This window comes from Xenopus laevis, chromosome 1L (genome assembly GCF_017654675.1).
Source record: "Xenopus laevis strain J_2021 chromosome 1L, Xenopus_laevis_v10.1, whole genome shotgun sequence".
Taxonomy (NCBI): domain Eukaryota; kingdom Metazoa; phylum Chordata; class Amphibia; order Anura; family Pipidae; genus Xenopus; species Xenopus laevis.
In genome coordinates, this window is record NC_054371.1 from 165,694,801 (window position 1) to 165,722,666 (window position 27,866).

At 39.9% G+C, this 27,866-nt stretch overlaps 1 protein-coding gene across 5 annotated transcripts in view; it reads right to left on the bottom strand.

The window, feature by feature from the left end:
* The window catches only part of cabin1.L (calcineurin binding protein 1 L homeolog), a 93,519-nt gene that overhangs the window by 5,652 nt on the left and 60,001 nt on the right, over positions 1-27,866 (bottom strand). For all 5 annotated transcript variants that reach the window (XM_018261881.2, XM_018261890.2, XM_018261873.2 and 2 more), the window contains exons 29-33: positions 27,371-27,484; positions 8,007-8,170; positions 6,788-6,884; positions 5,759-6,361; positions 4,916-4,990 (exon numbers count right to left, since the gene is read on the bottom strand). In XM_018261881.2, the coding sequence (XP_018117370.1) occupies positions 4,916-4,990; positions 5,759-6,361; positions 6,788-6,884; positions 8,007-8,170; positions 27,371-27,484 (1,053 nt within the window). The remainder of the gene's footprint in view (positions 1-4,915; positions 4,991-5,758; positions 6,362-6,787; positions 6,885-8,006; positions 8,171-27,370; positions 27,485-27,866) is intronic.

Below are 27,866 nucleotides of genomic sequence, written 5' to 3' on the forward strand. Positions count from 1 at the left end.
CACATACTGTAATTGTGCATACAGCTGCAACACACTGGGGTCATTTTTCAACAGAGGCCAAATTTGCCCATGGAGAGTAGTAGCTCATGGCAACCAATCAGATTGTTGCATTCATTATTCTACTTGTAGCTTGCTTTAAAAAGCTATTCACTGATCAGTTGCTATGGGTAACTGCCCATGGGCAAATTTGCCCAGTGTTGATAAATGAGCCCCAGTAGTTCACACTAGCAATGCCAGCTTGGAGGGTTGCAGCATGCTTGCAGTGCACCGTTTGGGAAAACCAGTATATCAGTTTCATAGTTTCTTTGTGGTATATTATGATGTTCTTTAATCATGTATTTACCTATTTTTATGTTATGAATTCTGTGAATACTTAATTGCACTGAAGCTCATGAACATTAGGAGTGATGCATGTCAGATTCTGTCTAAAAGGTGAACAAGCCAGAAAATTGTAGAGCAGGCAATTTGCCTATGAGCCTATGACTAAGTGTAAAGCTTTATATGTGACATAATAAACAATTTTACTTATATCTACTGCCTGGTGGAAGATTGCATTAACTCGAGTGCCTGCTCTACAATTTTCTGCTTTGCAGCTCTCTAACTCTGAGTTAGTCAGCAACTTGAAGGGGGGCCACATGGGACATAACTGTTTAGTGAGTTTGCAATTGATCCTCAGCATGCAGCTCAGATTCAAAAGCAACAGATATGAACCGTGTGCCCCACCCTCAAGTCACTGATTGGTTTCTGCCTGGTAACCAAGTGGAAACCAAGAGAGCTGCAAAGCAGGAAGTAGTGTTCTGGCTATTATGTTAGACATCCAGTCACTCCAGCCTTTATACATTAAGTTTTTGGCTAACTAACTATTAGAAACATTTTTTATTTTGCATATACTACCTATTTGCCCCATTTTTATTGTTACCCTGAACAATTCCTTAAAAAAAATGCACACCCAGAAATCAAAGAATATGCCAGTCAGTTGGCCTTGTGTAAATGGCATTATATTTAAGGGACCAACATTTATCTAGAATAGTGGCAAATATCTATTGAGAAGGAAGATGCAGAAAGAAACCAAAAAAAAGTGTGCCACTGCCCCAGAACACAGTATCACACTTGCAGACATGTAGCTGCTAAATCTATATTTACCTGACTGCAAATAGAAACAATCAGGCTTCACTCTTTTTATTGTTGCATTCCATATGGGCTTGCACAGGATAATATCCTGTGTAATGCCACTAGATTGGCACGTCTTTCCCACATGGAAACCTCAAAGCCAGCTATAAATGACCCAGTACTGCTGATGCGTCTGTAGTCGTCATGTGAGTGGATGAAACAGAGCTCCCAAAATTACCCCATTTGAGTGTGTCAGCATTGTGATAGTTAGGTTTGGCCTATCACAATGATTTTAGCAATTTAGGTGATAAATGGCACTGTTTATTTTCTTTGTAAGATGAAAAGAGTGAATAGGGCCATACTGGGTGACAAAGCTGCCAATATATCCCAAACTGTAACAGGGACAATCTCACATCTCTTACAAATTTAGCATTTTTATTGGCTGGTGCCTTTTAAAAAAAAAATCAATACCAACACGTTCCTATAAAAATCATTGGAACTTGTCCATATCAAGGAGGTACTGCACACCGAATACTTTCCTCTAAAAGCCCCCATCAAAGCCGCCCCACAGCCAAGCAAACCTTTGTGAGGCCAACCCTCTGACACTGCTAACGGATCTTCTACATTGTTTCAGTGATGCTGGGGGCAGAGCTATCCTTCCATAGGCTGTTCTCATTTGTAATTAGCCTATGGAAGGATCACGCCACCCCCAGCCCAGCGTCACTGAAGCAACATGTAAGATCCATTAGCTGTGTTGGAGGGTCGGGCCAACAAAGTTTCGTGGGGAGGGGGGCGGCTTTTAGAGGAAAATATTCACCTCCTTGATATGGGCATGTTCCTATGATTCTTATAGGAACGTGTTGGTATCGCTTCAAGAGCCTCTTTGCAGCACATATAAAGAAGCATGTGATGTGTGTCATATAAGTTAATACCATTAGAATGTGAGGTTCAAGAAGAAGAATGTGCGCTGCTGTGCGGCCTCATTAGCAAGCAATGATTTCATAAAATGTGCCACCCTGGTACAAGGAAAGAGCCGTGAGTCATTTAATCATATGTGCCTGCAGAAGCGAGTGAGAAGAGAGGACACAAGTCAGACTTGCCATGTGCGATACTGTAGCTAGAAGCCTGACAAGCACGGAAGTGTCACTCGGGGCAGGTCTGGAGGAAACAGCAGGTTTACTAAAATAGGAACAGCCAGGAAATGTGAAACACACAGTGTGAATAGTGATTAAGGTCTCACTCATACGGACAACACTGTATAATTGATGCAATTGGATTGAACTGTATCAGTGGGACAGATACACAAATAAGTCATATGCAAATCATTTTCCCAGAAACTGGGGGTACTCGGTAGGGGTCATTTATCAACACTGGGCAAATTTGCCCATAGGCATTAACCCATGGCAACCAATCAAATTGCTGCATTCACTGCAGCTGGCATTAAAAAGCTCAGTGAGTACGAGTAACTGCCCATAGGCAAATTTGCCAGTGTTGATAATTGAGCCCCACCTGAAAAAAAATAACAAAAATATTAATTATTGTGTACACAGAAAATTGGCATGATGTATGAGAGGGAGTTGCCATATGGCATGCTTTGGCAGAGGCATCTTTGTAAACTGGTAAACAAAGGAATGACTGTAGAACGTTTTACAATGAGCACAATGAGGGCTAGCAAGCATTACTTTTCATTATTATGTATAATGAAGAATAAAAACAAAAAAATTATATATATATGTGTGTATATATATATATAAATATATTTTTAACAAAAATATCTATTTATTACCCTTTTATACAAGCTTTAAAGGATAAGTACCGTAGACCTTTAAAAATGTAATGTAAAATTGCTCAGGGTGTTTTACTAAGCACTTGTGCAATACACATAATTAATCTGTTTCTGTTTTAGAGTTGTTTAAGTTTTATTAAGTGCTAATATACTTGAATTTTGTAACAGCAGAGCCACCTGCTGGTCAGTTCCTGTAACTGTGCATGCAAAGCTACAGACCATGAGAAGGAAAACAGAGAAGTGTTCTGATGTTGCTCTGCTCAGGAAAGAGTTTAGAAATCTCAGATGCTCTTTTCCATCTCCTTCCTGAGCACAGCAACATCAGAATCTCATTTTGAAATCAAGGTTAGAATATGAATTTTGGTCTGTTCTTTGCTGCTATAACAGAGAGTGTTTCAATTCATTCCACTACGGTCAGCCAGGGCTAAGGTCAACCAGGTTCATTTACTCCCATTTCAGGTAATCCGTTTTATATATACCTTGCTTTATGCATGGGAAGCATAACTGTCATTATTCTACAACAGAAAATAACCTTCCCCAACATGTTATTACAAAGTAGGAAGAACAGAACTGTCAACAATGCCTTTGTATACTGTAGAATTGCAAGCTCAAGCCATAAATAAAAGCCCCAGACCATTATTTCACTTCATTAAGCTTTACAGTCAGTATTACATAATCAGGGAAGTAGTGTTCTCCTGGCATCTGCCAACCACAGGCTTGCCCATCACACTGCCAGATGCCAAAAAGTGAGTCATTATTCAGGAGAAAGAGTTTCCACTGCTCCATAGTCAAATGTCGGTTACTAGTGATGTGTAGGTCGAGAAATTCTGCATCCGACCCTAACCCAACTCCTGCAGACCCGAACCCGACCCAGCCCGTGGTTCCACATTTCTGGATATTCCTGCAACTTTCCCACCCCTGATGTCACTGAGGGGAATGGCGGCAATCTTCTATAAATAGAAGCAAAAAGACGGGGAAGTTGGGAAAAGAGCTTGGCCCGCCCCCGCTAGCCTTGACAGTTTGGAAATTGTGAGTGTCTTAACTGAGGAAATTAGATTTTAGAAAGGGTTGTCCAGATTCTTTTATCTATACTAATACTATGTTTCTCTAAACAGACACATACCCAAATGACTTCCATAGCCTACATATAGAGGAATCAACTAAAATACTCTGCCACTGTGTAAAACATACAGCTCTGTAGGCCCTTGCACTTAGGTATAATATAACACTCAAGAAGATGGCAATGTACCTCTGTAGCAATTTTTTATTAACTAAAAAAATGCTTTATGAATTGTTTTATAACCATGTATTGCTTCTTTTGCAGTCCATGTTAAAAAGTGATTGTCAGTCTAATTATTGCACTGGCCTACCAGGAAAATCCCAGCTGGCACCTTCTGTTTACTATAGTTAAAAAATCAATCGTATAATGTCAAACTCTAAGATTCATATCAGTACATAATGTCCATTTTATCACAGCGCACCACTTGACAAGCAAAACCAAAAGGTCAGAGATGGACATCCCAGCTCTACTAACAAATCCGCATCATAAGAAAAAGGGAAAAAGTATACTATACATTACCGAAAGAACGGATATCTCGCAAATAGAGGTTAACCTTAACCCAGCAAAAAACATATTAATAAAACAATTAAGCACTGGTAAAAGCTTAGTAGCTACAATTCCAGACTGGAACACATGGGGGCATTGAAAGATCATTGTTCGTTGCTATACTTAATGTATTTGTTTTGTAATGTTTTACTGTTGACTGTGCCAACACTGGCCCTTTTTTTAAACCAGTGGCAAATATATTAGAGGGTGAATCTGCTTTGGGGCCAACCAGCTTCTCTCATGTTGCCCGCAGGGAGGGAGAAAACACATAGGGATTGTTAACAAACCAACAATTGTTCTTTTAGTGCTAAAGAAAGCAATCATACATGAAATATGTTTGTTATACTTAATCCATAGCAAATCAGTTGTCTCAAAAATGTGCTCTCATTACCTCAATATATTCTGTTACTCACCTGTTTCTGGGCTGTAGTCCCCATTTGTAACTGGCAAAATTTGATAGCTTGCTCTAACACAGCTCCTTCATCCACCTGGTAGATAAGAAATTGGACATAAGGTAGCAACATTACTAGGCACATACAGATAATTTGCCATGCACTGTAGTAGATGTAATAGAATGATCTTAGAGAGCCCCTATGTGACAGGCAAACATGGCAATACAACTACCTTCAGTTATGAAGCCATCTAATTACTTTACACACATACACAGACAACACGTAAAAATACTCAAGACAGCAGTACATTTTTGTGACAAAATTGCCTGCTGCATAGTAACTCACAAGAAGCACTCTCACAGAAACACAGCATTTGCCAATCATTACTGATGGGGCAATGGCTAATGCTTTCTGTGCTCTGGATGAAAAGTCTGGTGCAAGATACAATGCAGCATTGTTGGACTCAAGGCAGCCCTTAAAATGAAAGTGATACTGACGTGTTCCTATAAAAAGAGTGATGATTAAATATTACTTGAAATGCAGTACAGCTTGCCTGTAGCCCAAAATGCCCATAAACAGCCCCCTACCCTTAGAGATAATATGACCAGATGAAACTTGCCTTTTCATTCCTGCTGGGCTGGGGTTCTACAATGTTTTCGTGAGTATGGCTTTCATGTATACACCAGCCTACAAAATCATTACACTGAACCCATCACAACATGACAGACTAAGTTTGCTCTCCTTCCACCATGCTGGAGGGGTAACCGCTGCTGTTTTTGACTAGTTGATGGGGTTGCTAAATACTTTGAGGAATCCTTTTTCTCACTCTCGATATTTTTATTACACTCCCTCAATACTGCTTACCTGTTTGATCAACATGTAGGTTTTACACATGATTTTTTCAATCTTTCCCATATCATACGTTGTGACTTTTTGACCCTGCTGCCACACGCGGTAGGCCTCCAGCAGCAGGTTTTTGCTACTCTCAGTATCATCCAGGAGCTTACGTTTGCGGCTAGCTCTCGGTGGAGGATCGTCACTGTGAGAAGGTAATGAGACCCGGCTCCCAGCAGGCAGCTGCTGCTGTTTAGAGCTAATGCTCAGTTCTTCCAATGACAATTCTGTGCCCTCAGGGCCCTTGTCTTTTAGGGCCCTGGGCAATTCTTTCTGTTGATTTTCTCCTCTTCTCTGGGGATCACTAAAATGCAAATCTTGGTCCATAGGCTCAGGAGTCTGACTAATAACGGACTCCTTAAAACTCCTGGATCCCCCGGTCTCCATGGTGTGAGGAGCAGAGTCCTGTATTTTCTCTTTGCCTCCATTCTCTGGCCCAGAGGCCACACCTTCAGACAGCATTGAGCTCTTCCTCGGTGGCACATCTTTCCGGTCCTCTGATGCAGGCCGGCCTGACACGTCTGTTGTCATGGAAACTGGCGGGAACAAGCTGGGGTCCGAACTGTACAGATCCTATCGCGAGGCAAGTAAAATTTAGTAATATACCTGTGATTGGTTAATCTAGATTCATTACTACATTACATACATTCATTTTCTATTCTTAGTGGTTTAAAAAAATATAAGAAATATTACAGCTAATACCAGGCTTTATGCTCAACTTAGCAACTGGAGGGTTAACTGAATGAAGGAAGTGCAAATGATTCAGCTGAACACCTGCAACAAGCAGTTGCACACTGTTAATATCTCAAAAAGATAATTATGAAAAATGGTATAACTTTCCCTCTTGTATTGGCAGTATACAAGTTCTCTAAGGTACTGTCCAATCTTTCACAGTCTAGAATAATTTTTTTTTTTTATATTTTGTTGTAAATGATGAACTGCTGTGCATGACAGATCTCTTAGCAAATGAAGTATAACAGTCAAAACCTCTGCTCTTACCCCAGTTATTTCACTCAGAGTATCCTCTAACACTTTCACGGTAAGTATTGAAGCTCTCTGCGCCAAGACCTGGCGATCCACATCCCGCAAATATTTCCTGTGAACACATTGAGGGGAAAGGTTAGCCTAATAATTAGTTTGCTATTTTTCTTGAGTTACTATAATTACGCAAATTTGTGCTACTGGCCCTAGGCCTCCCTCTATTCAAGATTTGACCAGGCCCTGGATATACCCCCATGATAGTGGCCCTGGCCCCTATGACCATTCACATTCAATTTTGTATGCAAGCACAAGGCTTGACTGAAAATGTGGATCTACAGTTATTCCTTTGACAGATGTTCACTTTTGTCATCGGTCCAGCAATCTCCATAATCCATACAGGGAAGTGGTATCAGAAAATTCCTTGGCATTACCCTTAAAGGAAAACCATACCCCCAAAATGAATACTTAAGCAACAGATTATATCAAATTACGTGACATATTAAATAATTTTACCATACTGGTATATATAAGTAAATATTGCCCTTTTACATCTCTTGCCTTGAACCCCCATTTGGTGATGGTCTGTGTGCTGCCTCAGAGATCACCTGATCTCTCCTCCATGTGACCCCATGTGACCTAACATTAATGGTTTGTTTGGTATGTTTGTGTGCACCGTGAATCGTACAAGCCCAGGGGGCAGCCCTTATTTTTTAAAATTGGAATTTTCTATATAGGATTATCCAATGGCACATACTACTAAAAAAGTATATTATTATGAAAAACATGAAGCAGGGTTTTACATATGAGCTGTTTTATGCATCATATTCTTATAGAGACCTACATTATTCGGGGTTGTAGTTTTCCTTTAAAACATTTTAATAATACCATTGAGTTCTTCTTTCTTTGTTTAGCTTACTTATCTAAATAATAAACCTTCTCCTATGTATACTATATGACAGAAGCAAAACAATTGATTTTATATACAGCAAAGTTAAAGGCAACACTGGAGCATTTGGTCAAGATTCACCAGTATAACTAAAAGACAAGGAAAGATGGAAGAAATAAGACTAAAAAGCCAAATCTGTTTTCAGAAAAAAATAGCACTTTCTTCCACTTTAAAATACAAATAAGACTAAAAAGTCAAATCTGTTTTCAGAAAAAAATAGCACTTTCTTCCACTTTAAAATAGGTGTAGACATTTTCAGCAATGCCCTACTGGAGGAAGGGGGACACTCACTTCCCCTGGTCGGGGGTCCTTTGAAGCATGCACGAGAGTTTGAACAGTGTATTAGAGTCTTTCAATTGAGCCAGAACGTCCAGAAGCAGCACAATAGAGCGGTTCATATGTGAAGCAAAACTGCCAGGGCGATCTATTTCATCCACAGGGATTCTCCAGATTCCCTAAATGGGAAAACAACGAGGAGGTTAGGAAACATACTTAAAGGCAAAAATTATAAAAGAAAAAAAGTATCAGCATTCTTTCAAATTCTATATTATTTTTCAGGTGGATTCTAGCATTCACTTAACACATATTGGTACATACATAATATAAATAAGGATATTATAGGTCTACCCAATTAAATGCCTGGGGTTGGGATGTGGCCCTCTAAGGGTTTTCTTTTTTAATCTCCACTTGCTTAAGTATGCATTTCCTGGATGTTTTTGTATATTAGCATATTTCGATATAGCAGAAGGTGGCAAATCATACAAACACAATTGAAAAAAAAAGAAAAAAAAAAGAAAGGAAGATGCAGACCAATTGTTGTGATATAAGGTGCTTGCTGGCTATACATCAGCAACACGCTATTAGTATAAAGCTTAAAACTCTTGAGTAGTGCAAGATTTTGACACAGGTTGCAAGTGCCCAAGTGAAAGTAAAGCCCTAGCTACAAAATCAGACACATGGGATCCCAAGTCTGGTGGGAAATGGCACATCTGTATCAGATGAACGTGGTAAATCCCACGAGTAAATATGTAATAAAGCCGTGACTGTTACTCCATTTTTAAATACAGAGCTGTGTTACAGAACGGAAAACTGTCTTGCGCTGTAATCACTGAATGAATCGTTTCACTGACAGTGAAACCTTAATTAATGCTTGGATTATTGCAGTCTCAGGGATCACAATAAACAATGCTGCATGTCTTCAACACACACGCACAGATACACACGCAGACACAGCGCACTGGCAAACAGGTTGACATTCTTATTCAGGGAATTTACCAAAAGTAAAAAGAAAGCAAATTAGTATATGTATAAATACATATCTGAAGCCTATTTAGAAATGGAAAAGCACCAGCTGACCCAGTCAGTCCTGTAACACCCCTCCCCTTCTTCCACTGATCCCCCAAAGTATACACAAGATCTGGCTGCATCTACTGCTTATTTATGGGTTAGCTTGATTGTGCTTAATTAGTAAGCCACCCAAACATCTTGATGGAGCAGGCGTAGGAGGAAGGGGTGTGGGAGGAAGGAGGGGGGAGACAAGGAGGAAAGAGACTGGCACTCCTCATTCTGACACTATATTTATGCAGTACCAAATGTAAGGGTGCCCTTGCTAAACAGTAGAATACTGCATGTCTGCGTATATAGGGCATTGCCTACTACACAAATAACTAGTGGTATACAGTATATATATATATATATATATATATATATATATATATATATAATATATATATATATATATATATATATTTTTTTTTATAGAAATATATTCTGACACACCTTTCATGCAAGTAACACTGCTATCCAGTTCTTCCTGGTACCATACATACAATTTTCTCCCCAGTCCTACCCTGCCTACAACATTGCACTACAATGATGTTCCCAATGATCCAATTCAGCACTAAGATTTAATCACTCAAATAAACAAGTATGTTGTATAGTTTCCATATATTTCAAGATACTAATGGAATAACTCTACACGAGAGGCGGGTCCTGCCATGTCGGTCGGCAAGATGTGAAAATAAATACAGCCCAAGACAAACTGTGTGGCCTTCCCCTGTGTGAATAAATTTCAAAGAAATTGTAAAATGCATGACTCACTGAGCAGACAATACCAAAAACAATTCTCAAACAGCCTTATTCCTTGGTTTAAGCAGGTCCACGGTTTATTTAAAAAGAAGCTGCAATTAAAATGAGAAGTACACGATAGCTGGTCTACGGTAGTCGCCAAGTAATAAAAATTAAGGACGCACCAAATCCACTATTTTGGGATTCTGGCGAATATTTCATGAAAAATTTAGCAGAATTCCGAATACGGCATGTGCAAACTAGGGATGCACCAAATCCAGGATTCAGCCTTTTTTAGCAGGATTCGGATTCAGCTGAAACCTTGTGGCTGGCCAAACCGAATCTGAATTTGCATATGTAAATTCTGGGCGGGAAGGGAAATTACATGTTAGGCAAATTAGGATCCGGTTCAGTGTTTGGACGAATCTTTCATGGCAGATTCAGGGATTCGGCTGAATCCCAAAAAGTGAATTTCGTACTTCCTTAATGCAAACTAGGTTCGGGAAGGGTGAAAGAACCACATGTGCAGCGCATGGTTACGTTTTATTACTTCCTTGTTTGTGTGATGAAAAGTCACGTGATTTTGAGGATTTGTATTCAGTTCAGTCAGGCATGAGGAATCAGTCTAATCTGAATCTTGCTGAAGTAGAATACAACTTGATGAGAAAATGTCAAAGCAATTATTTCTGTAGTTTAACATAATAGTACCCAAGATAAACAACTACAAATTAACCATATTAAAATGATGATATTGTATAAATAGCCCCGAAGCCTGGAGGGTGGCATCCAGACCATATAGGCCTATGGTCTGGATGCCACCCTCCAGGCTTCGGGGCTATTTATACAATATCATAATTTTAATACTACAGATTTGTATTACCTGCAAAGAAGCAATTATTAAAACTGTGTATTATATGTTGGGAAGATTCCAATCAAGTCATGCAAAGTATATCACAGAACAGGAAGGAGCACATTCTTTATGTACTGGCCTGACTTGACAATGCTTCCAGGAAGGGAACCCACATTGTGTCAATTCAGGGAGAGTCTTAATATGCAAGGCTTTATTCTAAAGGTCACCTGCTTGGTGAAACTGATCCTACAGTTCCTCAGTTGCACTGCTTTTGTTCATCCACTCGCTGTTGTTCCAGTAACTACGGTTGCTATATTTTCTGATTTGCAAGGCTTTGAATCTTTCCAGATCTTCAGTTGAATAACAATCAGGGCTGCAGTACATGCTCTTACAGAAGTACAGATCCCTGCACACAGCATAGCAGCCCTCACCTTAGTCTGTTTTAGTTCCAAAGACTTTTATGCTGTCAGATCCATGCATCAGACATTATTACACTTATTACACTGCACAGTGTTCAGCAGGCTGCACGGATACCTACAGAAGACTATATGCCAAACATGTATCATACAGAGAAACATTGCATTAGAATCATAAAGGAAGGGGAACTGGGAAGACCAGGATTTATGTTCTGGGAACTGATCTGGCTTAGATATGAAAAGCATCAGTTCCAGACTTTAGGGAGCAGTGAGAGAGTCCAATGCTGCTGAATAATTCATTCTTTTCCTGTGTGTGCACCCGCAGAGAAAACCAAACAGCAAACACAGGAACACAGCCAGCCGTGCAACTAAAGCATGCAAGGGAGGGAGGGGAGAAGTAGAGAGGGAGAGTGAAAAAAAGAGTTACAGTTAGAGGAGAGAAAGAAGAGGGTTGCAAAGAAGATGCAACTATGAAGTTAAACAAGGAAGAGTAAGCAATGGGGCAAGCTACACAGGGCAGAGGGGGGAATCACCCACACTTCCTGAACACTTACAGGGGGAGAGGGCTGTACCGTCCCTGCAAAACTTTACCAACAACATCAAGTGCTATTTATAGAGCAACAGGAAAGTCATTCAGCCAAATGAGGAGAGGACCCTCTCTCTCTCTCTCTCTCTCTCTCTCTCTCTCTCTCACACACACACACACAGCTCCGGTAGATACACACTCACAAATATGGATACAAACAAGGCTTCTAGTTTTTGCCTTATCGTTTTACCGGTGAGTCCAAATCTCATATAAAGTCATGAAAGTTTGCTTATATTTGGTATTGCCACCCAGGTCCTCAGCTCTTGTACTTAAATACACTAAACCATACACACATGCACATGCCACACTACTAAAAATGTAGACACTGTATAGCTGACACATATACATATATAGAAGAGGTAGAGCCAGTTCCCTGCACCAGCTAGCTTTGTATTGGATCGGATAGTGTACAAGGGGGACAGCACTGTAGATAAACACACATACACACAGTACTAAACAAGGAGCTTGCACATGTGGGCAGGAAAAGAACTCACCATCACAGTGAGGAAAGGCCACTTCAGTGTCACATCCCTTCCAGATGACTTGAGGCTACTCTAGAGTGATGTGCCGGTGGCAGAGGCTGGGTGTGTGAGTGTTTGCAGCTCAGGCCTGGCACAGCCTAGGAAGCAGCACTGATAGTCTGTCTGTATCTTACACTGCCTTCCGCTTCACACCCACGCACCCCCCTCTTCCCTCCTGACCCTGCACTAGTCCAGCTTGTTAGTGTGTGTGTGTGGATCAGTGTGTATGTGAGCTTCCTTAGGGCCGCCCATAGCCAGGGGCAACCAATCACACGCTGCCAGTGTATCCTCCTACATATACACCCACGCACAAACGCATAGAGCTAATGCACCTAGCAAGCTGTGTACACACATACACTGTATACAAACAGCTCACTCTATATGTGTGAGAGTGTGTGTGTATACACACGTACATTGTACAGATACATGCACTGCACTGTATGCAATTAAATCTGTTCAATTTATACACATGTGTACTATCAATCTGTGCACATCCACTGCATGCATTCAACATATCAATAATGCAAGTGCCTCTCCATTTCCTTGTGTAAAATATACAACTTACTGAAGACAGTTCGACTATTAACCCCTAACACACACTTACATATTAGAAACAAATACAGGTATGGGACCCGTTATCCAGAATGCTCGGGACCTGGGGTTTCCCGGATAACGGATCTTTCCGTAATGGGTCTTCATGCCTTAAGTCTACTAGAAATATATTTAAACATTAAATAAACCCAATAGGCTGGTTCTGCTTTCAATAAGGATTAATTATATCTTAATTGGGATCAAGTACAAGGTACTGTTTTATTATTACAGAGAAAAAGGAAATCATTTTTAAAAATTTGGATTATTTGGATAAAATGGAGTCTATGGGAGACAGTCATTGCGTAATTCGGAGCATTCTGGATATCGGGTTTCCGGATAAGGGATCCTATACCTGTACATATTAAAAAACAAATGCATACAAGGAATGGCCACCTCACAGTTACATGGCCATATGAAATAACACTCTTAAAGGGATCCTGTCATCGGAAAACATGTTTTTTTCAAAACGCATCAGTTAATAGTGCTACTCCAGCAGAATTCTGCACTGAAATCCATTTCTCAAAAGAGCAAACAGATTTGTTTATATTCAATTTTGAAATCTGACATGGGCTAGATATTTTGTCAATTTCCCAGCTGCCCCCAGTCATGTGACTTGTGCCTGCACTTTAGGAGAGAAATGCTTTCTGGCAGGCTGCTGTTTTTCCTTCTCAATGTAACTGAATGTGTCTCAGTGGGACATGGGTTTTTACTATTGAGTGTTGTTCTTAGATCTACCAGGCAGCTGTTATCTTGTGTTAAGGAGCTGCTATCTGGTTACCTTCCCATTGTTCTTTTGTTTGACTGGTGGGTGGAAAAAGGGAGGGGGTGATATCACTCTAACTTGCAGTACAGCAGTAAAGAGTGACTGAAATTTATCAGAGCACAAGTCATGACTTGGAGCAGCTGGGAAATTGACAATATGTCTAGCCTAGGGTTGCCACCTTTATTAAAAAATTTTACCGGCCAGTGGGGGGGTGGGCACCAAAAGGGGGTGGAGCTATGTGATGTGTCACTTAAAAGGGGCGGAGCTACGCAGCGTGACACTAAAAGGGGTGGAGCAACATCGCACAGCGCTGGAAAAAAGGTAAGTTATTTTCGAATTGGGGGCAGGCCAGGGGCTTTTTTTAAAGGGTATTTCAAATTACCGGCAATTGCATTGCCGGTAAATTTGCAATACCGGCCCCGGCCTTGGCAGGTGTTTTACCGGCTAGGCCGGTAAAATACCGGCCGGGTGGCAACTCTAGTCTAGCCCCATGTCTGATTTCAAAATTGAATATAAAAAAAATCTGTTTGCTCTTTTGAGAAATGGATTTCAGTGCAGAATTCTGCTGGAGCAGCACTATTAACTGATTCATTTTGAAAAAAAAAAATTTCCCCCATGACATTATCCCTTTAAGGAGAGGGAGCATATGTGTCATTCACTTTGGTCTCAACCTCATCAAGGGTGGATGTACTGGAAGGCTGGAGCATAAGTACCAAGCACTGAGCCCTAAGATGACCAACCACCTTTGAGAAGTGGGAGAAGCAGGGACCCCATAAATGAGGCAAAAGTAGTGGTAGTCAGTTCTGTCATAGCACACACAGAACTTGTGAGTCAGACAGGCCAGCTTCTAGCCTCCAGTCTGGAACTCCCTATGAGACAGCCTCCTAAACCTAGGGACCACAATATAGAAAGGAACTAAGGCTATTTTCTTCCCTCAAAGACTTCCACTAGAGGGGATCCGTTTCACTGAGGTTTCTCTGGGCTGGTGAGACTATTCCTTCACATCAATACTATCTCGTATGGGTAACTGTGCATGATCCTCTGTGAACTGCTTATTCTTGCTATACCATTACATACTCACATTGCCTCACTGCTGTTGTACTCGGGTATTACCTTATTCAGGTATTTGTGGGTTAATAAACCATCTGTTGGTTAAGTATTCATTCTGAATATACAGTTTTCCTTTAAGGTTTGCATTGCAAATTTAACAATTTAAAAACTTACAAACATACAATAATAATAATAATGAAAACGCCTAAGCAGCTTTATCTCCTCATAGTATATATCAAACATTGCTGTTCAGTGAGAGATCTAATAATAGATTTCACTGCATTAATGGTCAGTTTCCCTAGATTACAAAGGAAATGTAAGGCTGTAAATTAAAAGCCTACTGCAATGTGCTGCCATGACATGCCACTCTCTTTGCTTGGATCCAACCTCATTAGTGTTATAAAAGGATGTAGAGTTTTCTCAATTTGGCAGTGTTATAAAATAATGCAGATTTTTCTAAATTTGTGTCAAGGGATTTCAATCTCAAACATGGAAGAACAATGGTCAGATTCCCCTTGCAAGGAAAGTATCTTTATCACAGAACAAAATGGCCAGTTGCCCAACAGAATATATTCTAAGAGTAAAGAAAAAAAACCGAATCGCTTGCAGACCATGGTGCTATGTACACGTGGCAGACAAAAAGCACGTGTCTGCCATGCATTACTATGTGTTATTCAGCATGGTATCACCTGCATATTTCTAATGCATCCATCACCACCAATAAAAATTGGTCTTGGCATTGATCTTCGCTCTTACAGGTAAAAGCTTATCTGGAAATACAAGATCAATTCCTTGCCATATGCTGGAAATCACAGAACAACATTGCAGGGCAAACACATTTAGAAAAGGCTTTTTGGCTGCCATTTGTTTGCACCCTTGGAAGTGATATTACACAAGACTAACACATATATCCTACAGAAAAGAATACTTTGATTAAAAAAAGGTGCATAAATAGAATTTAGGGTCAGGCCACACGAGCAGATTCAGGGAGATTAGTAGCCCCAGCGACAAATCTCCTCTTCTTCGGGGCGACAATCTACCCGAACTGCCTTCCCTCTGCACTCTGCCGGCTAAAATGAAAATCGCCTGCGGCAATGCACACGCGGCGCTTCGTTTTCTGAAGTCACCCGAAGTTTCCTTGGGAGGCAACCTTTGAAACGCATTATCTTGCTACAAGGCAGAATTTTACCCAGGGTTCTTATATGGTACTTATATGGGAACATTTTTCTCAAGTGCCTTTGGAAAGTGTGATTTATGGAATGCCACTATGTTAGGAAAACAGACTTGCACAAAGTTTAGTATCACTTAACAGATTTCCAAGGAACAAGAGTGTAGTCAGCAATAGAAAATTCACAACTACAGTTAGCAAATGGATTGAAAGAAATATGTAAAAGAGCTGTCAGTAGTGAAGATTTAACTGCGGGTGACAAGTATCCCTTTGTGCCATCACCCCATGTGAATCACACTCTTTTGCCATTATTGACAATGTGCAAATTGACACACCAAAAAGTGATTTCACAATCACAATGTTGGATGGGCACCTGCTTCTAATAGAATTATTGGAATTCTGGGGATTTATATCTGTTTTAATGCTTAACTCATTGCCCTTATATATTATGAGGAAGAATGGGCAGCAGTGCCATGCCTGGGTGTTCTGGCACCCTAGGCAAAGATAGAGCACTTTACCCACTACCAAACTTGCCAAATGAGAACATCTTTGCTTGATTTGGCCACCTGCATTCTACCTATTTCCAGGGGGCCAAACGTTTGCATCCGATTTATGGCATTAAAACGGCACTTGTTAGTGAGGCTATAGTAGAGATTTATTCATTTGTAGATTGCTATAAAGTTGACCAAGCTGCAAGACTAACATGGTTGACAACACATGTTGCATGGTAGAAACAGCTGTCGCTAAGCGCTTTATCACACACAATATCATTTCCGTCAGAAGAAAAAAAACAATAATGTGCCAAACTGCACTGGTACTTTCAGCCCAACATGGCAGCTACTAAATATAGCATCTAATTTTATTATAAAAATCTATTTTTTTAAATTTGGGTTAATAGGATCAACCTAAAACTCAAATCGAATTCTATTTGAATTTTAATAACTCGAATTTCAGGAAGGTTGCAAACAACTCCAAATTTATCCCTAGATGTCTCCCATTGACTTAAAAAACAATTCGCCAGGTTTTAGGTGAGTTCTTAAAGGGCCAGAGTATGATAAATCTCAAAAATTGAATTCAAACTTTTTGAAAACTTTTTTTAAGATTGGCCTGAAAATGCTGGCTTTGGTATTTTGGGTCGACCTCCATTCCGTGTGCCTGAAGGCAACTGAAAGCTGTACTTTCTTTCCTCTTTTATTACCCCCCAACCTTTGCATTAAATTGCTTAAAGGGATACAGACTTGTGCTCTGATAAACTTCAGTCACTCTTTACTGCTGTACTGCAAGTTGGAGTGATATCACCCCCTCCCTTTCCCCCCCCAGTAGCCTAACAACAGCACAATGGGAAGGTAACCAGATAGCAGCTCCCTACCACAAGAGAACAGCTGCCTGGTAGATATAAGAACAGCACTCAGTATTAAAAATCCAGGTCCCACTGCAACACACTCGTTATATTGAGTAGGAGAAACAACTAACTGCCAGAAAGCAGTTCCATCCTAAAGTGCTGGCTCTTTCTGAAAGCACATGACCCAAGATGGCTGCCTACACACCAATATTACAACTAAAACAATACTTATTGGTTCAGGAGTGAAATTTTATATTGTAGAGTAAATTATTTGCAGTGCAAACAGTGTAATTTAGAAATAAAACAACATCATACAAATCATGACAGAATCCCTTTAAATACTTGCAGTCCCTTTGCACTTCAGAGAACATGTGCTCCCAACTCATTGAAAATAGAGGAACTTTAAGTCTCTGAATTCATCACTTCATCAACAAGTTCTTCAAAAATGGCCTATAATGGTATATAGTTATTCACAGCAGCATGCTCCTTTGTAAACTTCCACTCATTTGGGTAGACTGCTGGGGATATGGAACATGATGATCAAAGTGATTTTAAGATGGTGCTGTAATTGCTGAACCTAAGTTTGTGAAACAAGAGAATGCTTATCACATACCCAGAGGAACAGATTCTGGTCATTGCTTTCTGAGAATAAAGCCTGTACAATGGCTTAATGAGCATAGCAAGGAACACTATACAAATGCTTCATTTAGTGTTTTTATGGTGCTGTAAGTAATGACACTCCATTTCATCAGCAGGCAGCTAAGTTTTACATAGATTTGACAAATTATTTCTATTATGTTTTGACAAAACTGTTTCTTATTTAAAGGAACAGTAACATCAAAATTTTTTTTTTTTTAAATTTGTTAGTATAGATGGAAAAAAAAAACACCATCACTAATTCAAATTTAAAATAGCAAAGCCTTTATTAAGAAATAACTTACAGAAACTCCACTTCCGGTCCTCTTCATAAAAGGCGACCATCCATCCTGCAGCAGTTGATTTCTCCTCAATGGCTCTCTCCTGGCCGCCCTATGTCTGGTGCGCTCTGCCGGCAAGATTGGGGCAGCGAAACCTGTTGCCTCTCCAGCCTGAACCCTCCTCATGCTACAGGTAAGGACCACCACATCCACACTCAAGGGAGGGGGGCACAGTTCCAGCCATACTTCCAGCAGGCCAGCACCAAGGCAGAGACAGCCGCCTTCTCCTCCAGGCACTTCTTGATGCGGCAGTACTGGCACTGGTTGCGGCTGTGCTGGTGTATGGGGCAGTTGCGTTTGGCACGACACCGGCGTGTGCTGGAATTGTCCCCGCACTCCATGTGCTGCTGCCGACTTTGACTTTCAAATCAAAGGAAACTGCTCCCAGCGGCGGCCAGCACCTGTCAGCACCGGCAGAGACAGTCACGGCCGCTTCACCCAGTGTAATATGCCCATATCTCTGTGATGTACCCACTGTGTAATGTACTGTCCTGAGTGTAATGTAAATGTACCCACATCTATGCAAGTGCCACTTTGTAATGTAACTACCTGTGACTGATACTTTAGTTAGGGTTCCCATCTGACACTGAGTGGGGGTAACAAGTAGGAACCCGCAGAGTAACTCACCTTGAGGTGTCAGTGCCGGGCCCCTGGGTGCTGATAGAGGAGGGTGCCAGTCACATGCTGCCAGTCCCACAGGGACCTTGTCCAACTCCTCTGCGCGCAACTGTCACCGCAAGTCCTGACACAGGGGAGGGTGAATGTTCGCTTTCTTTGCGATTTTCCCAGTGCCCAAGATTCTTCTCTACCGGAATTAAACGTCCCTCTCACCCTGAGCTGCGCTTTCTCTGCCTCTCACTCCCCGGCTCTGGCTCCAATACCAGCTTTCTCTGCCTCTCACTCCCCGGCTCTGGCTCCAATACCAGCGGGGAGAAGTCCAGCACATGCCGGTGTCAGCAGCAGCATATCGAGTGTGGGGACAAGTCAGCAAAGTCGGCAGCAGCACTTGGAGTGCGGGGACAAGTCCAGCACCGCCGCAACCAGTGCCAGTACTGCCTCATCAAGAGGTGCCTGGAGGAGAAGGCGGCTGTCTCTGCCTTGGTGCTGGCCTGCTGGAAGCGCGGCTGGAACTGTGCCCCCCTCCCCTGAGTGTGGATGTGGTGGTCCATACCTGTAGCATGAGGAGGGTTCAGGCTGGAGAGGCGACGGGTTTTGCTGCCCCGATCTTGCCGGCAGAGCAGAACACACCAGACATAGGGTGGCCAGGAGAGAGCCAGGGAGGAGAAATCAACTGCTGCAGGATGGATGGTCGCCATGTCGCCTTTTCTGAAGAGGACCGGAAGTGGAGTTTCTGTAAGTTATTTCTTAATAAAGGCTTTGCTATGTTAAATTTAAATTTGTGATGGTTTTTTTTTCTATCTATACTAACAAATTTTTTAATTTTTTTTTGATGTTACTATTCCTTTAAGGACCTGCTTATAATGGGTTGCTGGGCACTATATAATTCATTCCTTGCTTTATGGAAGTTCTGGTTTGCCAATACTGGGAGCTGCAGTGCAGTTCACAAAAAAGTACATTGGCTATGCAGCAGTGCAGCATACTAATATTGCGTATTTATTAAAGGAGATTTAAGAATTTAAGCCTGAGGAATCTGGATAGAAATGCTGTATTACATTTATTATGTGTAATTAAATTACTTGCCAAGAGTTTTGGCTACCCTACAATATCACTCACTCCTGCCTTCAAATTTGGATATGTTAACAGTCAGTGGCACTGCACATGCTCAATGTGCTTTAGGCTGCTGTAGAGAAGCTTAGGGCCACAGGGAAAACATTGAAATGTTAGCAGTAAATTAAGTTACATCTGTCACAGAATGTGATGCTCCAGGCTGATTGTAGGTGAATGCAGCAGGCACGGTTTTCTATGCTGCCATGTAGCATGAATCTATTGTAATTACTAATGAGCCTAATCATGAATTTTATATTGTGTGCATGTACTTCAAACTATGAGCCCAGCTCCATAATTATATTATATATCAAAATATATAATAATAATATAAAAAATAATATATACACGAGAGGATATAAACAGTAATAGCAATTATATTGGCAAATGGCTTAAAAAGCAATGAACTTTTGTAATGAATGTATACTGGAAAGTTGCATGGAATAACATTTTCTTTCACTGTGTAAAAAAAGAGTTACTTTCCAAGTTATTCTTCACTATTCAGCTCTCAGCAAACTGTGTGCAGCTTTGTGTCAGAGTGACCACAAGCATGAAGTCAAAACTACATAAGAATGGCACAGAAAGAGCAATGTTAATGTCCGCAAACGTCCGAGTCAAGAGTCCAAGCTCTAAATCCAATACAAAATTGTGGCTGGACTTGAAAAAGCCTGTTCACTTACAATCCCCCTCCATGCAGACTGAAGGCTGTAATTGTTTTTCAAAGGTTCATCTACTAAATACTAACTCGAAGGGAGTGAATACTTAAAGGGGTGGTTTACCTTTAAGTTAACTTTTAATATGTTATAAAATGGCCAGTTCTAAGCAACTTTTCAATTGGTCTTTTTTTTTTATAGTTTTTTTATTATTTGCCTTTTTCTTCTGACTCTTTCCAGTAAGGCTACACATGTATTGTTACTTCTTATTATTCATCTTTCTATTCAGCCCTCTCCTATTCATATTCCAGTCTATTATTCAAATCAATGCTTGGTTGTTAGGGTAATTTGGACCCTATCAACCAGACTGCTGAAAGAGGTGCTGAATAAAAAGCTAAATAACTCAAAAAAACACAAATAATAAAAAACCAACTGCAAATTATCTGTAAATACCACTCCATACAGCATAGAGAATTTTATGGAAAATATGGTCATTCCATGTTCTATGTTGTATGACAATAAAACATGAAAACTTCCAAGTGGGTGAACGCTTTATGGGCACTGTATGTAGAACAGTGACATGAAATTATATTTTATTTATTGAGTTCAGTGTGCAAAACTAGTTCCCATTTAAGGTAGATGAAAGGAACCTTTTCCAAACATGCACCAAAGCACTGATTTAATACTATTTTATTGCTGAGAAATATTTTATCAAATGTTCTTATGGTGGTCTGGTGCAGTGGAAACAATCACAATTGTGAATAATAGCTTAGTAGTCGGGTAGTCTCTACCCATCTAGTGAAGGAAAATTGCATTTTTCCTGATTCTCACAATCATCAAAACATCAAAATAATACAGTGTCAAAGGACAAATTCCGCTCACACAGGATTGTATGTAAATGTGATGAGGGCTTATATTTCTAGAATAGGTGCTAAATTGCACCAGTGCAGTAACCTACAGGAACCAATCAGTAATTTGCGTTTTCTGTACAATTTAGCTATTCTGTTGGTAAATCTAGCCATACATTAAAAGATCCGCTCATTTGGCGAGGTCGCCTATAAAGTGGATCCATCAACAATAGAGTGAGCTGATCACAATGACAGAGATACAGGCAGTCGGAGGAGGACTGCATCAACAAGCTGATGTGGTCTTCACTTTGACAGATTGTGTCAAAGTGTCTGATTGATACCTGGCAGATATCTGTTGGGGAAGCAGTCGGAGGGCCCCATACAAAACTGCTAAACTTAAAGGAACAGTAACGTCAAAAAATAAAAGTGTTTTAAAGTAATGAAAATATAATGCAGTGTTGCCCTGCACTGGTAAAACTGCTGTGTTTGCTTAAGAAACACTACTATTGTTTATATAAATAATCTGATGTGTAGCAATGGGGGCAGCCATCCAAACGAGAAAAGGCTCAGGTTACACAGCAGATAGCAAATAAGCTCTGTCTGTCTAATGGTGTTATCCATTAGTTATCCAGTGCCATATAGCCGTTTTTCAATTTCTGCCATTGCTCGAAAGCAGCTTGTTTATATGAACTATAGTAGTGTTTCTGAAGCAAACAGATCAGTTTTACCAGTGCAGGGCAACACTACATGGTATTTTCATTACTTTAAAACACTTACATTTTTTGGTGTTACTGTTCCTTTAACTGCCCCACTGCAGCTTAATGCCTATTTCAATAAATAAGCCTCTTCTGTTTTCCTCTAGCAGTCACATTCACTTTTGTAGAGAAAACACCATAAAATGACATACAAGTAAGGGCAGGGTTTGTTTGACAATATTATTGTCTCAGAATATATACAGTTTATTCTATCAACATAATTATAAATGTGTTATATACACTATCCTGCAGTACCCTTGTTACTTCTTGTATCTGTCTTTAAATGTGTGATTTGCTGTTTAGATTTGCCGGCAGATGTTGGAGATGTAAATACACTGTGCTTCATTCAGTTGCAGGCATAGAAAAATCTAATACTTCAGTTATGCTTTCATAAATAAGACTTAGTAGCCACATATATCAACAACAGTCTCGGACACAAACATGGAGTGACTTTCCTTATGGTAGATTAGATTATGGTAGATTGGGAACCTATGACATAAGAATTTATGGGCACAAAGGGGCGTTACATTGCAGAAGCATAGAGAACAAAGATCTGCCCAAATAACCAATGAAATGGTTCTTTCTCAAGGCCAAGGTGATAATGACCAAGCTAGCTTGAGAACAGAATTCATACATACATAAAATTCTATTCTTTATCATTTTATTTAAGCCTACCAGAACTATTTTAGTATACTTGTATTAATTATAACAATATTGTAATACACAAAATGCAGATGGATGCCCATCCAGTCTTGACAGACATAACACTAAATACGTAGATATCTATCATTTGTACAAGGCAGATCAAAATTGGGTTATAAACACTCCCATGTTTGCCAAAAACAGGTCCATCACCCTACATTATGCCACTACTACATTCTCATGTCTGTCAGACTTCACAACCTGTACATCAGTGTAAGACCCACCGCAAATACAGAGCAAAAAGAACCTTCTGTATAGAGAGGTGTCAGGTTTGTGATGAATATTTAAAATGTAAAAACTGCACATCAAAGGCTATTTTTATACCAGAAATGCAATATTATTTAGAAGCACTGGCTTAAAAGCTGGTATAAAATAAATGGCATTTTCATCATGGACATAAACTATTACAAATAGATAATCCACATATTTATGTTTGTATTTTTTAAGCTTGAGATGCCTACTTTGAAGAGCTTGTGGGAAAAATAGACTACATTTCAGGGATGATATATGTCACCTTTAAAAGGGGTTGTTCACCTTTGAGTTAACTTTTAGTATAATGTAGAGCAGTGGTCCCCAACCAGTAGCTCGTGAGCAACATGTTGCTCTCCAACCCCTTGGATGTTGCTCCCGGTGGCCTCAAAGCAGGTGCTTAATTTTGAATTTCAGGCTTGGAGACAAGTTTTGGTTGCATAAAAAACAGATGCACTGCCAAACAGAGCCTCAATATAGGTTGACAATCCACATAGGGGCCACCACAATCACAGCACATATTTGGTAGCCCAAAAACATTTTTCATGCATTTGTTGCTCCCCAACTCCTTTTACTTCTGAATGTTGCTCACAGGTTCAAAAGGTTGGGGATCCCTGATGTAGAGAATGATTCTGAGAGAAATTCTGAGATAATTTGAAATTGGTTTTCATTTTTTATTATTTGTGGCTTTGAGTTATTTAGCTTTTTATTCAGCAGCTCTCCAGTTTGCAATTTCAACAATCTGGTTGCTAGGGTTCAAATTATCCTAGCAACCATGACTGGGATATGAATAGGAGACGGCCTGAATAGAAAGATGAGTAATTAAAGGTTGCAATAATAATACATTTGCAATCTTACAAAGAATTGTGGTGTTTGGAGGATGCAGGCTAAGGACAGATGGCTACTGATACAAAGTAACAGTAGTCAGCCAGCTCAGCAAAGTAGTCAGAAAGATCAGCAGGAGATCAGGGGGCTAAGCTTAGGGAACTGTTCCAAACCATTAAAAAGCATGACAAGTCTGTACATTTTTTAATTGATGTATATTGCAAAGTTGCTTGAAATTAAGTTTACTTTTAAAAAAGCTAAAGTTATATTTGTGTGGAGTTCTCCTTTAATTACAAATGCAAGAGATTCTCTGTTAGAATCACCTATCGGTATATGTCTCTTATCTCAGTTATCTGGGTGTCTGTAAAATTGACACAAATAAAAATTTGCACATTGTAATCAACAAAGGTGCATATAATGCTGTTTATGTACAGTATTTAGAGTAAAAAAAAAAATTCATTTATTTCTCAGGCAGGAATCCCACTGATACTCTTGCATTATATAAGTTTTGGTAGCTATTATTGTATAGTACTCCATTTCATTTTCTTAAATTCCTTTAAGTCACAGGGTATACACTTTATTTCATGTCTAAGTATATAGCTTAAATAATTTATTTTATGTACTATTTCCTGTGGATCAGAAGTTTGTAAGAATAAAGAGGTTGAACATCTTTAGTGTAGGTGTATGTAAACTTTAGGATTCAACTGGGTATACACATCTTTTTAAACACACTAATTTACCAAAGCTACTGAATGGGTGGTGTTTTTTTTAGTAGCTGCACCATCTAGTGGTTGCATTATGTAGATATAAATATTTCTGAATTAAATTGAGTGTCTGGCCACATGAGCAGATTTGGGGAGAGTAAGTCGCCCCAGCGATAAATCTCCTCTTTTTGGGGGCGGCAATGTCCCCGATCTGCCTTCCCCCTGCGGCAAGGCACACGCAGTGCTTAATTTTCAGAAGTCGCCCGAAGCTTCCTTGTGAGGCAACTTCGGAAAACGATGTGCCACGTGTGCATTCAAGCTCAGCTTTTGCCACCAACACCACCCATTCAGTAGCTTTGTTAAATAAGTGTTTTAAAAAGATGTATATACCCAGTTGAATCCTAAAGTTTACATACACTTACGCTAAAGATGTTCAACCTCCTGTCAGTACATAAAAAATCAGCTACAGACAAAACAACCAAAAATCCTGTCTGTATTAAACCAGGTGCAGTGCAAAATAAACAGTGGTGAGCAGCCCTTTGGGACCACATTTTGTCTCCCAAATTTCCAAGACCACTTGATGTTCCCTGTAATAGTCTCTCCCCAGGCGCATACCGAATGAATCTGAGATATGCTGATCATTGGATGTAATTAGACGAAGGTCTTAACGGAAGTTACAGTAGTGTATGGAACAGTTGGTGTTTAATATCAAGTTTATCTACAGCATATCACATCTGAGATGGCTGATAAGTATTGGCACTATGTGTAATCTTATTCAACATGCGGTTAAGCATTGAACTTTAACTCTCACTCTAGCAAATCCGTGAATCTAAGGATATAAGCAACAGTAATGAGCTGAAGTAATTTGGATATCAAAATAAGCGCCACAATGGTGGCAATACAAATAGGAGACCAATTATGGTGTACAAGACATTATCTGTGTTTTAATAAGTGTTTTAAAAAGATGTATATACCCAGTTGAATCCTAAAGTTTAATGACAATGGTGCATAATTAGTCTGCAGCTGATGTATTTCTCCTTGAAATCTTTCAATATATATATAGCAAGCTTACAAGTAGGAGTGACAATATTTCGCGGACATTGTATACAATTTTGGTGGACATTTTAGTTCAATATTGACAGCAAGTATTATTTACAGTATTGTGATAACATTATTACTTTGTAATATAATTGCTTGTATCACAGGAGTGAGGGGCCCCTCCTCTTACAAGAGTCTTGGGGGCAAATTCACTAAGATGCGAAGTTGTGCCAGGCGCAACTTCGCCGCACTTCGCCAGGCGTAATTTCGCCAGGGCTCCGCAAATTCACTAAAATCCGAAGTTGCGCACAGGGGTAGCGTAAGTTTGCGAAGTTGCGCTAGCGTTGATTCGCTATATAAAGCGAAGTTACGCTAGCGAAGGCTAATTTGCATACGGCGCGAAATTCAAAATTTCAATGGAGGAACACGTATCTGCACTACAAATGCCTAGAAAACCTTCAAATCAGCAAATAAAAATTTTATTTTGCCCTACACATGTGCCCACTGTCTAGGTAAGTTGCCATGAGTCAGGAAATGTAGGGGGGAGGAAGGGGAGCCCCAAAAAATTGACTTTTTTTTTAAACAATCCCTATCTATTCTATTGCGCTTCGCCAGGTCTGAGGTGCTGAAGGAAGTCTAGCGTAAAAGGTAGCGTTCAGTACACTGCGCAAGTTAGTGAATTTGCATAGTTTCGGCGCTAGCGAAACTTCGCCTGGCGTAAGGTTGCGAAGTAACACTAGCAAAAGTACGCCAGCGTTCGTTAGTGAATTTGCGCAGTAGCGAAAATGCCAAACGCTAGCGAATTAACGCTAGCGTTCGGCGCTTCGCGGCTTAGTGAATTTGCCCCTTAGGGTTTTAATGGGGACCAGTCACCCAAAAAAATTCAAAAACCTATTTTATCATATTAGTCAAGCAAAATGAACTTTAATTACACAATATATATTATTTGAATCTAGTTTCCTGCAATCTGGGAATTCATATTTATAGCAGGCAGGAGCCATTTTGTGCACACTGTTATTAAGGCAAGCCTTGCATCATGTCAGAATCTTGTTTGTGCACCAGAATGGGGGACCCCATGCCCTGGCTACACAATTAAATGGTTAAAAGAACTGGGGGAATGTGGGGAGAACAGTGACATCTAGGAAGAGCTGAATGGAAAGTGAAAGTACTTGTCTGCCCCGCATCTAAGGCATTGAGGAGGAGCAGATAATATTTGATTGACAGCTGAGATTTTTAAATGAGCTTACAACAGCTGTGAATGCTTTAATAAAAAAAAGAAATTGGATTTCATGTTTAATTTTGGAGGGTCTTTTATTATACAGATTTCTGTGTTTGGATGACAGGTCTACGTTACTGTTTTTTTTTTTTTTTAATATGTATGTGTTGGGATGATTGACTAACAAACATCGCCATTTTAATTATATCTAATATTACCAATTAAGTATCTTATTATCTGGCTTTTGGGGGATGCAGTCCTACTAAGTTTCTTGTTTTATATAACTGTATTTATCTTCAGACAAATAAGGGTAATCAGTCTTTTTTTGGGATTTTGTAATGCATTTCAGAGTGCACAGTAGGGGAAAAGCCAAAATATTAAAGTAAATTTAAAGAAAAGAGAGCAAGGCTTCACTGAACCAGTGTTTTCTTAATGCTAGCCCTGATTAATATGCTTACCGGCATGCATTCTGATCTTTAATTATCTAAATTTAGTAGCCCAAGCTCTTGAATGCCTTTTTGAGTGACAAAAAGTGTTCGGAGATTGTAGCAACCACACTTTAACAAGCGTGAAACCTCAGCCTGACCTTTGTCACAGACTACAACTTACATTGAAGAAATTGGTCTTGTTCCTCTCATAGAAGAGTCCCTGTGCTGGCATGTGTTTCAGCTGCTGCCACGGGATACTGCTGCCTAGCAACACATCTCTGGCCCACTGCAGGTTCTAAAAAGACAACAAGCAGAATGAAAGGGAGATATTGGTTATGTTCCTCTTAAATCTTCATTTCAAGAACATGAACATATCCAGCAAAACTGTGGCATAACACAATACAGTCTATACACATTACCAAGAATATTTTATGCATATGTAACAAATTAGTAAGTAGGGTTATAATTGAGGCTTAGGAAACAGAAACCTGAAGGTTATTTATCAGAGGTGGAGTTTGTGAGGTTTTTTTCTACCTTGAATAAACTTGAATGTTTGTTTTTTATAAAAAACTTGAATGTAAAAATACTCTAATACTTGATTGAGTTATAGGAGAAAAATAAACTCAAATAACTTGAATTGATCAAGTTTTTGAGCGCAAACAACCGAAACCGACCTG